The sequence below is a fragment of the Coenobita brevimanus genome, chromosome 74, assembly GCF_032717465.1.
Source record: "Coenobita brevimanus isolate Jiangsu-jjx chromosome 74, ASM3271746v2, whole genome shotgun sequence".
NCBI classification, from domain to species: Eukaryota; Metazoa; Arthropoda; class Malacostraca; order Decapoda; family Coenobitidae; genus Coenobita; species Coenobita brevimanus.
In genome coordinates, this window is record NC_137027.1 from 4,366,506 (window position 1) to 4,378,709 (window position 12,204).

Below are 12,204 nucleotides of genomic sequence, written 5' to 3' on the forward strand. Positions count from 1 at the left end.
GTTGTCCGAATTAGCAGATTGTCCGGACCATCAGGGTAATCTCCAGTTCATACCAAAAACTATCTACATATGGTATGTTTGTTAATTATTAACATATGTGGCATTTTTTGTTTTTCTTTTATTTTCACCACAGTCACTGTTTGTAACATCAAATTTTAAAGCAAACTGTCTAATTTTATCTTTGTTTTTCTTGATGTCCGACACAGTTTGTTTGGCGATACCAAACTCGTTCACGAGTTTTTCTGGAGGAACACCAGCCTCTAGTTTATCCAGTATTTTCACTTTATATGCAATACTTAGTGTTACATGCTTCCTTTTAACACCTTTATTCATTGGAGACGCTACACTTGCATTAAGGGGCATGGTAAGGAGGATTAACTTTTGAAATACAATGTAAAAATATAAATGGTTGGTGAACTAGTTGATGGAACGAATGCTAGCGTGTGTTTAAACAGGCGCCCATGTTGCGACCTAGCATGATCCGAGACTAAACAAATGACGATCGTTTTTCGCGCCAATACTGAAAATGGCTTTAAAATTACTTTCAACATATTTTTGGAGCTTATTATTTTTAAATTTTGTCCGAATTAACAGAAATCCGGATCAAAGGGGTCCGGACCAAAGAGGTTCTACTGTATTACTATAGACCTATTTTATGAAGGCAGTTTGGGTAGGGGCGCCTAAGACCTCACACCGCCAGCTCATTTGCCATATCACTGCAGCCACATGCATGTAATTACTCCTGCTCACCTCTCTCTCTCTCTCTCTCTCTCTCCTATTTTAAGTTAGTACTTAAAAATGAATTTTAAATACTCTGTATAGATGTAATTAAAAAAAAAAACTATAGTATAGTATAAATCCCATAAGACTTGTCAGCGTTGCTTTTGCGACGTTGTCAAGTGCAATGACACGAAGGATAGCCATTTGTGTACGGGTCATACTCGGTCAGTCTCCCGCCGTGGAAGCTTGCCCATCAAAAGTCAAAACAAGAGAAAAAATAAAGAGAATAAAATTAGAAGCAGTTAATATAAATATGAGAGAGAGAGAGAGAAAAGCACATGTGTGGCGGCGATGTGGCAACTGAGCTAGCAGTATGCGGTCTTAGGCGGCCCCACCCAAACTGCCTTCATAAAATTGCAAGTCTATGTTAGTAGCCTATGCTGGCGAGTGCACAGTGACGTCACCTTCAGACGAATGTATTGATTGGCCGCTGCTCCTCCCAACCAGTGTGTGTTATAATTTGCTGCGGCACCTCTTAAATTCTCGGAATAATGGACCCCCCCAAAAAAACTCCTTGGATTTCACGCATAGCTGTGGTAGCAAACCGTAGTAATTTAAGTGTTCAGTACTAAACTAATTAAATTTTTAAAATGAATATTTTGAGTGTCCACCATATTAAAGGCCATTAGTACTATCAATAGCTATCAGTAGTGGTGTTCGTCAGGGCTGTGTTGTTTCACCAACTCTCTTCCTTTTATTCATCAGTGACCTGAGCTGTACGTCAAACCCTACCCACACATACGCTGATGACTCCACTCTTCACCTTTCCATTTGCTTCCTGCATTGTCCTTCTCAGCAGTTACTTCAACAGACAGCGGATGAAGCTTTGGCACACCTAGTATCTGACTTGGCTCATGTCCCTGATTGGGGTGGAAGTAATCTTGTTTTAATGCATCAGAAACTCAGTTCTTGCATCTGTCAGCCCAACATAATCTTCTGCAGGAGTATCCTCTAATTTTTAACAATATCCAGCTCAATCCTGCATCATCTTCAAACATAGTTGTGGTTTCATTCTCTCGGCATTTATCTTGGAAAGATCACAGTGCCTTTCGTGTAAAATCTGCCTCCGAGGTATTAGGTGTGCTAGGCCAGCTTCGTGCCTTCTTTACCTCTGCACAGTTGTTGACTTTATACACGGGTTTTATTTACCGTGTAAAAGTAGAGCTCTTATGTGTGGGGAGGCTCCCCACATACAGCTCTTCTCAACAAGGTGGAGTCAAAAGTTTCATCTCATTAACTTTCTTCCTCGTATTGGCTCCCTTCAACCTCTGTCTCTTCGCCACACTGTTACATCTTTATCTCTTTTGTGTCACGACTTCAGTGGTCACTGCATCTATGAACTGTCTGCTTGCATCCCTGTACCACTACAGTGGGCGCATAGCACCCGTCTAGCAACAAACTCTCATCCCTTTTCTGTCCAGATCTCTAAGGCAAGAGTTAATCGTTACTCCCAATCATTCATGCTTGCAACAGGTCAACTCTGGAACTATCTCCCTCTGTCTGTATGTTCCTACTGCCTGTGATCTCCAGTCTTTCAGACGCAGTGTGTCCAGGCATCTCAAAATGAACGGGTCTTGAATTTGGGTCTCTGTCATGTTGTTTTTGTTTTTTCTTGGAGAAAACAATTTGTGGACACATGGCCTTTTGTTCCTTCTTCTTTGCATTAAAAAAGAAAAAAAAATGCATGTTGGACACGAGGCAATTGTACTCTCTCCTCAATGGGACAATGCTCTGCATGCATGGAGATCAAGGGTGGGTCTTATTGTTGTATGCTGGTTTAGAGCATCAGCCTTGCTGCCCCTATGCAATTTTATGATGCTAGATGGTCTAGTAAGGTGCTCCAATTGATGCAATCCATGAAAGTCTCATTCTTGGGAGGGGGGGTTATTTATTGAATAATTATGTGATGCCACAAAGAGGTGAGCAACTGATCGCTCTAACCTTAAATGTTGAAACTTAGTAGCCTAGCTTTGTGTCCATACCTAAATGTCCAAACTTAGTAGCTTAACCATGTGTCCATACTTAAATATCCAAATCTAGTAGCCTGGCCCTGTGTCTGTACTAAAATATATCCAAACTTAATTGCCTAGCCCTGTGCCCTTACGCTCAGGATGTGCAGTTTGGTAGTAGATTGGATGATGGGTGAATTGATGGGCAATATTGTACTGTACACTACAGTACTGCATGATTCATGTGATAGAGTAGGTAGTGCAATTAGGTTTTTAAAGGTGATTGTATTTGTTACATTGATATAACAAAACTTGTACAGTATTTAATTATATTCAGATGATTGTACCCATATTCAGTTTAGGGGAGATCTCTTTTGGTGAAAGTGTGATTAAAGGTTGTATCTAACATCTCCAATGTAGGTTGTATCCTGAGCTGACTAAAATAGTTTGTTACAGCAAGAGCGTCATAATGAAATGGTTAACTCCTCCATTCCATTGACATATAATTTTGTATTTTAGTCTTGTTTCCTCCAGATGAATTTTTACTCAATTTAGGGAGGATTTCTACTTATGAATGGGTTAATTAAAGCCATATCAAACCCAGTCAATTCAGAATGTCTCTTAAGCAGAATAAAGCTGTTTGGAGTTGCAAGAATAAAAAATACCCCATCAGAGTGAATTGGGTAATGGATAATGATATTTTAAATTTCTTCAGTAGAAGGTCTCCTGTACACCAGGAAACCATTTACTATGTAGAGTGGTAACCATCTAACCAAATTATGGCACCAGGTGGTTTATGTGATTGCTCATGTAATGCCACACAGGGATGAGTGAGTCTGGTCACTTTCATGTTAAATGTCAGGACCAACTTGCTTAGCCCTGGGCTCCTACATTCTTCATGGGGCAACACTGGATTGGATGATGATGATGATGATGATGATGATGAAGAAGAATAGGTCTCTCTTAAACCTTGTGATAATCCCTGGTGGTAGCTGGAATAAATTATAGTCACCAGCATTCCAGTGCTGCAGTAGTTCAGGTAGATTAGGTTCATCATTAGATGAGGCCGCTGGATGTAATCATATGGTATTAGCAAGAATATATTAAAAAGGGGCAGACCTCATTTAGTTTCTGAAGGAATAAACCCCATCAGTCGTTTGACTTCAAATTATACTGTACAGTGCATTATTTTTACAATTTTATTTGACCAAGAAGAAACCTTTTGAATTGGATAGATATTTTCTCAGCAAACCCCCTCACAGCAGGATAATCACACACAAGCAGAATAAAATCATCAGATGGTGGATGAAAATGAAAACTCTTCAAATTCAAATTGTTATGCACTCTACTGATGTGTTTGTACAGACAACACCTGATAGATGAGAAGAAACGTACTGCAGCAACCTCTGAGTTGGCCCTCCAGCAGGCAGCAGCTGAAGAGGAGGAGCACCGACAGCTTATGGAGTACAACCATCAAGAGAACCTCAGAGTTGCTGCTGTCAGGGAGGAACGGTAAAGTCATTTATTGTAGTACATTTTTCTAACCTAATGAAGATCCCTAATCTCTTACACGTCAGTTGATTGCCAAGTGTGGTCACATTAGAGGGTCAATTTGAGCAGCACCATAACGTAGGAAGAGTTTGGCTAGCAGCTGTACTGGGCGCCATCTTGCATCTAAACGTCACCGACTGGGCGTATGAAAACAATACTAAAAGTACAAATATCAATCCCCTAGCCTTTTCTTTTGGTACAGGTCTTTTATATACTGTCTATAAATATACATGTATATATCTGTCCATCTGTCTGTCTATCTATCTGTCTAGGGTGTATATTAATATACTGTATATACATACATACTCTATATAAATACATACATATATGGCTGATGACTATGATAGAACATTTTTAATGTATAATAACAGGAGGAAAGCAAATGAAAACCTAACCAACGCCTCCCCTATACCCACCTAACACCAAGTATGAATAACATTGTTTTAGCTTGAAAATCCTACAAAATATGCTAGGTCCTTGAATGCTTTCATTTCTTTCCCACCACTTCATTTAGACATTATTATAACACTTACTGTATCTGTATACGGAATAAAAATGTTTATATACAGGACATACTATAACCTACAGCCTTAAAGTAGTATATGTTGAAGAGTTTTTACTTATGCTTCTTTACAACAAGTCTTACAGCCATGGTTTTGCTTCGTAATTCACCTCCAGACTTAGAGTTGAGCCACATTTTTGCAAATGTTTTTTGGTGTAGATATGAAACTGTACGGTGAATAATCTTCTCAGCTATTTGTTTCTAATGCCCTACATATATACAGTGGGGCACCAACTTTCGCTACAGCAGGATTCGCGGAATCCACTTTCGCGGCATGCACCAAATATTCCCTAACTTCCACTTTCGCTTGAAAAAAATCGATTTTCGCGCACAAATTTTGGGTTTGGGACAATATTTTGAACTTTGAATTTCCTACACCGCCCGCCCGCAACCCACCGCCATCTTGAATGACGTCATGTCAACACTCTGTCCACCCATTCCCGCAATTGTGTACGAGCGTGCTAGCTCCATTGTGTTGGATTCTCACGGTTCAATGGCCTCAACTATACCTGGTAGTGTGGGGAAAGGGCCTGGTGGTGTGGGGGGAGAGCCTGGTGGTGTGGGGGGAGGGCCGGGAGGCAGTGGTGGTGATAAAAAGTGGCCGGGACATTCAAAGTCGGGAGGAAAGGCCAAGGCTAAAAGAGAGTATCGTGTTGGAGTGAAGAAACGGCAGTATAATAATGAAATGAAAAGGAAGATAGTTGAGTTTTTATTGTTTGTATCTCAATGCAATGTACAATAGTGATTTGATGTACTGTATTGCAAGTGAAAATGAAAATCTGATGTTACTTTAGGATAACTGGGAACCAATTAGCCTTTTTGCCATAAAGACAATGCCCCAACTTTCGCTAATTCCACTTTCGCGCATTATTTTTGGACCCAATTAGGCGCGAAAATTGGTGCCCCACTGTATATCCCATTGGGATCTTGGGGAAACCTGTGCGGTACCTTGCCCATGCCTGTGCGGTTGGAATATCGCCAGGCTGCATAGTATACCATCTTGTGGTCAAATATAGGTATATTGCAGGTGATATGGCCACAGAAGGTGTATCGTTTCCCTTGAACTCTGTGCTTTCTTATGGCAGTCAGGGAAGTGAGGAGGTGAGGTGAGGATGCAACATGGTGCCCTTATGTCACGTGACCGGTTCTCAGCCAGTCACAGGTGAGCGCGGGAGGCGAGGTCTGAAACTGAGTTGGCCAAACTCTTCCTACTCTATGGCGCTGAATTTGAGTAGAATGCAGTTATCCAGATCTGAAGTTGTCAGAATCAAGAGCATTTTGGAAAGCTGATTTTTTTTTTTTTTTTTTTTGAACTATCATTACCATCAGTTATATGTATAGACATCCACCTAATTGGCTTTCCCATCATTCACTGTATCCAGGCTCAAATTTATTATCTCACAATAATGGTTTTGATGTTAAAACTCAGTAGTAAACAGATTTATACCTCGCCTGGACGGAATCTTTTTTTTTTTTTTTTTTTTTTTTCATTATGGTAAAATGGCTGAATGAAATTACATGAAACTTTCAGGATATGTGGGCACTGGTCCCCCCAAAAGCTGAGCAATTTGGAGGTAATCAAGTGACATTGAAAGGTCAAAACTGAGGTCACGGATTTTCAGAGGGCTGAAACCGGTTGAAGATAAGAGATATTTACTATTATGAACATACAGGAACTTGTAAGATGGGTTTTCATTCGGCACCAAGACCTTTGACCTTGGGTGACCTTGAAAGATAAAACTTAAGGTCACGGATATTCAGGGGGCTATACCTCAAGACTGGTTCAAGATAGATATTTACTATTATCAACATGTAGGAAGTCCCATATGAGTTTTTAATTGGTACTATGACCTTTGACCATAAGTGACCTTGAAAGGTCAAACTCAAGGTCACAGATATTCAGGAGGCTATAACTCTAAACTTGTTGCAGATAGAGGTATTTACTGTTGAAGGATATAGGAAATCTCATATGCGTTTTCATTTGGCACGCTGACCTTTGACCTTGAGTGACCCTGAAAGGTCAAATGCAAGATCATGGATTTTCAGAGGGTAGAACATGAAAACATTTGTGCCATTATCTTAGATTTGTGTACTGACATTAAATGGCAGTCCCGATTCAGTATTGAACAGCAACAAAATAACTGCTGTTGGGCAAGGTTTGTTGTGCCTGGCACCTCTCTGTCTGTCTGTCTCGCTCTCTCTCTCTTTATTATCACAGGGACAGAATCACTATGATATCAATATTGTGGTTGAAGTGAATACAGCTTGAGCTGACGTGGGTTGCTGTAGATGACTATAACACTTTTGCAACAAAATAATGACCATGGGAACGAAATTGGGAACTAAATGAGGAGTTTTAGTGGTAAATATATTCTTTTATTTTTTTTCCTCCCTTGAACAGACATTCAACATTGATTTTGAAAAACTGGTATTTTTTGAAATTGGAATTCAGATTTTGGGGGTTCCAGCTTCATAACTAAGGTTCATTGAATTTCATGCATCTGTGACTGATATTCAAGTTGTGGTAGTTGGCCAGTTCAGTCAGGCAAAACAAACCCGCTCTTAGTATCCAGACAGATGCCTTTTGTTTTGTAATTATCGTCATCATTATCATTATCATCAACTATTGGAAGTTTATTCCATGAGAAAGGTCTTGGAGTGTGTTCATTCACTTATTTTTATTGCTGTAGTATGTCTGTCTATCTATCTATCTATTCCCAGACACCATAATCCTGTAAGGGGTGGCCATTTGACTTTGAGTTATTTGTTTTACAGGGAGGGGCACTAACCCTCCACCAACCCACTTGTTGACATGTAGGGAGCACGTATGGTTTGGTTATATGGTTACCACCCAGCGCTGTAAATGGTTTCTTGGCTTACAGGAAACTATTTGGCTTGTCACACAATGTAAAGCCACCTGTAAAGGAAAGAAAAGCAATAAGAACTGACAGGAAAGATGGGAGAAATAGGAAGAGAGGAGGGCAGGCACAGAAAAAGATTGATAAAGCCATAGGAAGAAGTAGGCAGCACTACATCGAGTGGATGATGGTCGCCACCACCTACCACTAGTATGTGCTTTATGTATATTTTTCTTTATTGCAGTGTGTGATATGATTGCATTTTTTATTGAGTGGATTTTAAAAAATAAAACAAGTTCAGTAATATCCAGAACTTAAGTATACCAGTTCCAATACTTTTAATAACGAGTTCACATTTTTCCTTACCAGAGTACAAAAGGAATTTGAGGCTGACATTGCAAGAGTTAAAGCTTCCAAAGAGAGGTATGCAGAAAAGGCATTATTGGCAGAGGAAGAAGCTTTGCGTATCATCAGAGAGACTGAGGTATGCTCATTCAGTTTTTGAAAAGCAGTGTTTTGATGAGTTGTCATTATGTAGTTAACTGTAAGTTTCCTCTTTTGTGAGGGTGAGGGTAGAGGCTTCTCATGTTTGTTCCCATTGAATAATGGTAATTCTCACTAATATTCACTTGCAGGAAAAATTACTCTTGTACTGCAATGCTTTGGTATGTTAGTGAGCAGATAACTTTCAGATTATAGCCTTTGCTAGTGTTGTGCTGAAATTCTTGAAGTTCATAAATCATGATAATTTGATTGAAATGTAGGCTATATTAAATTTTTATCCCTAAAAAATTTCCACAGGAACTTGTTAAAACTTTCATAAAACGTGAGGATCTAGAGGTGGCCATTGAGAAAGCCATGGCCAATCCAGTCGACTACAACTTTGCCTTGGACATGGATGGGAATGTTTATCCTGGCCTTACCACCAAACTGGAAGGGCCAGACGAGTACCGAGATCAGATGACTGCAGTTGCCACGAGCTAACCATGGCCACAGTGCTGTAGCAGCTAACATCAAGATAACAGGTATTGGGCACACCTGGACATTACACACCTGTCAGTATATGGTTTGAGTAATTTGTTAAATATCTGTTAAGCTCCCGTTGTTGTTGTTGTGGCACCTAGGTTCATCTGGATATGAACCCAGTGAACTACAGGGTGAAGTTGCCCTTCAGCTATTGACCATTATCATTTTGGGAGACAGGGAGAGAGTTGAGGCATGTTTATATAACTAGTCAGTAAAGCTGCCAAGTTACCATATGCCACCACATAAAGGCATCTGTAAGCACCCCACATCTACTTCTGTAATTATTGTGCGGTAGTTTCGTTACACTGTTTAGGAAGAGGCAGTGCTTTTTGAGCTAAAAATTCTGGCAGGGAGACAGAAAGCATATTTTGTAGGATATGGAGTAGCTATAAAAAAAAAAAAGTACTGTATAGTTCAATGCTGATATAAGCAGAACAACATTCTTTTTATATGTACTGTGCAGGAATTAAGCAGGTACAGTATTTAAAGTGACCAAATTGAAATTTTCTAAAGCAGCAAACTGAACTGAGATCCAGCTGCAAAGCCTATTCGTTAGAAAAATTTAGGTGCCTATAGTTTATATGCAAAATAAATGTGAACTGAGAAAGACTCTTGAGTTTTATCCATGACAGAAGATTCTTATGCCAGAAATTGACAAAAAAGACAGGAGCTTGTGGGATAGGTAAGTGCTTAATGCCAAACACTAATCCTGTCCAGTAATTAATTCCATGAGCCCAAGGATGTCTTATAGTTTCTTCTTTGTATCTCTAGAAGGATTTTGTTTAGCACAGAGTAAACTGTTTGAACTAGAGGGGTTAGATACAGCCTCTTCTAAGTTCAGTAGTCATTTGGTAGGAGCTAGAATAAAATGCAGATAATGTCCTTTGGTTGACGGTGTTAAGGATAAGGTGCTTCCATCACATGAATAAAACTGTCTAGCGATAGCCATGATTTCGTTCACACAACACACTGGCTTAAAATCACCCATGTCATTAACGAAAGTGAAGTCAAGATAAAGTACCCCCTTAGTAAGTACATTTTACCATAAAAAAAAAAATACAAAGATCATTGCAATTTGTGGAGGTCAGCGGCAGAATATTCAACTAATCTTTATTATAAATTGACCTTTTAAAATTTATTTTTTATATTAATGTTTCTTGTTGATTTTCTTGCAACAGAGAATGCTGATTTGTCATTCTCCCCTAGATCATAGCACCGGGTGCATTTTGTTCTTGCTGATCAACCTGTCTGTTTGGCCGAGCAGACCCACCAACTGCAGGCAAGCAACTGCCCCTGGAGGGCTGTCCTGTGCAGTGAACTGATGTTCCCTTGCAGCTGACAGCACCTTGGCACTGTGAGGTGCAGGGAAAAATGTGTAGGTGTGGTTCCTGGGTGGATACTGCATTTGCATTTCTCCACCAGTTAGTAGGGGCACCATAGCAGACTCCACTTCACCCCATAATTTGGTTATATGGTTACCACCCAGCATTGTAAAAATTTCCTGAGTTACAGGAAACCATTAGTCTTTGTCACTTATGTAGAGCCATGTGAAGTGGAAAGAACAGTAATAAAAGTGACAGGAAGGAAAGGGAGAAGTAGGAAGAGAGGAGGGCAGGCATAAAGACAGACTGGGAAAGGGGGTGGAAGAAGCAGGCAGCACAACATCCTGAGTGGATGATGGTCACCATCGCTTGCCACCAGTTGTATCGATTTAAGTTGTTATACTTTAGAATGCACCCCTGACTGCAATACCCGTCTTACAGCTTTCATGTAGCTCTGCAAAGCATCCTCCACGTGTCACAACATAAACTTACAAGACCACTCATCTCTCTCTCTCTCTCTCTCTTTTTTTCTCCCTAACCAGCTACTTGAAATCATTGGTTTCCACTTTTTTTTTTTTTTTTTTTTTTTTTTTTTTTTTTTTTTTTTTTTTTTTTACCTCACCTGTCCAAAGAAAATAAGTTTTGTCATACCCAGCGATGTATAAAACGCATATGGGTAGTGTACACTTTAATGTTTAAAATTTTGTCCTTTATTTTGCTGATGAATTTCAGAACTCACTGGCCATATTTCATTATTTCACTGTAACATCCTAGATCAGATTAAGGTCTACATAGTCAAACTTTTTCTTTCATCAGGTATAAAATACACTGTATAGCACATCTAGACCTATTTTTGACAACGATCACGAATATACAGTCCATTTTAGCGTAGCATGTCACAATTTTATGGAAACTATCTTTTATCATTTTGGTTGAATTTTACCACTGGACACATGCTTACTTATAAAAACAAAGTTTTTCTTAGTATATTTGAGGTTTCGAAGTTTTTTGAAGTACAGTGCACCCTCACACAATGTGAGTTTATGGGTGGCAGAAACCTTTGCATTCTACAGTTTCACATTGTGTGAACCAAAGAACTTATGGGAAAAATGGTATATGGTTGAAAGCCCGCCCAGGGCTTGGTCTTGGGGTCCCCTTCTAGCCTCCTCTACCCAGCTAATGCTTTGTCTAATAGTACTTCTAGTTGGACCAACAAATAGAACACCATATACCTTTATTTAAGTGACTTCTGAGCTTGTTAAGAAGGGGGGGATGGGTATCCAAGGCTTAGGGCGTCTACCCTGCAGGGCGCCCTGTTGTCACTTTCACTGTCACTGCTGAGGTCTCCTGGAGGTGCCATAAAGCCTTTAAAGTTGACAGCTGAGACCATGATGAACAGGTGGGTACTGCTGTGATGCTAAAATGGACCACAGGTTGCGAAGTACAACATGTGTTCTTGAGGCAATATGGAGAAGTGTCTGTTTACCCAGGAAAGTCAGTAGATGGCATGCAAATAGCTTTCCAACTGCATGCCATTTTGAATCTGGCTTGTTGCCAGCCACCTGCCTTCATGTGACTGACTTGCACTGTCCAGCCCGACGCTCGTAGTAATGGAGGGAAGTCCATTTTTGCCTCGAAATCATACAGCCAATTCGCATGATGGGAAGTTCGATACGCAGATTTTGCAGTCAATAAAATATAAGCATTGTATGGGATGGCCTCGTCCTGTGTGAGTTCAGGTTGTGTGGGGGTGCACTGTATGTCGAGTCCTCATATAAATTCAGTGTCTCCAAATAGTCCACACATTGTATTTTCATCCAAACTGAAATGACAAAACAGGAAACTCTCCTGCAAGACATATAACAGAGAGTGAGTTTCAGTGCACTTTTGCAAAGGTCAAACTACCCAAAATCATCGAGCTTTAGAGTTCCTTCAGTGCTGCGTTCCAGGCTCGTCCCTGTTACAGCATCCAGCAGTAATCCGCGAGCATACTTTCATTGCAAAAGCCTTGATAGCGATGCTCCATTGCAGTGATATCTTGATGGAAGTGTTCTCTCTGTTTGTCAGAGACGGCTCCCAGGTTCTGCTCGAAAACTTCAAGGTGCGAATGGAGAAAATGAACTTTCAGTGACATCTGACACCCCATAGCAGCAAAT

The 12,204-nt window shown here is 40.1% G+C and overlaps 1 protein-coding gene across 3 annotated transcripts in view; it reads left to right on the top strand.

The window, feature by feature from the left end:
• mRpS26 (mitochondrial ribosomal protein S26) overlaps positions 1 to 12,204 on the top strand; it is a 79,397-nt gene that overhangs the window by 13,191 nt on the left and 54,002 nt on the right. For 2 of the 3 annotated variants that reach the window (XM_080278764.1, XM_080278765.1), the window contains 3 exons: positions 4,095 to 4,241; positions 8,070 to 8,184; positions 8,502 to 9,324. In XM_080278764.1, coding sequence (XP_080134890.1) covers positions 4,095 to 4,241; positions 8,070 to 8,184; positions 8,502 to 8,684 — 445 coding nt within the window. In that variant the 3' untranslated portion in view covers positions 8,685 to 9,324. Of the gene's footprint in view, positions 1 to 4,094; positions 4,242 to 8,069; positions 8,185 to 8,501; positions 9,325 to 12,204 lie in introns of those variants that run through there. The other variant, XR_013898815.1, reaches the window with a different exon arrangement.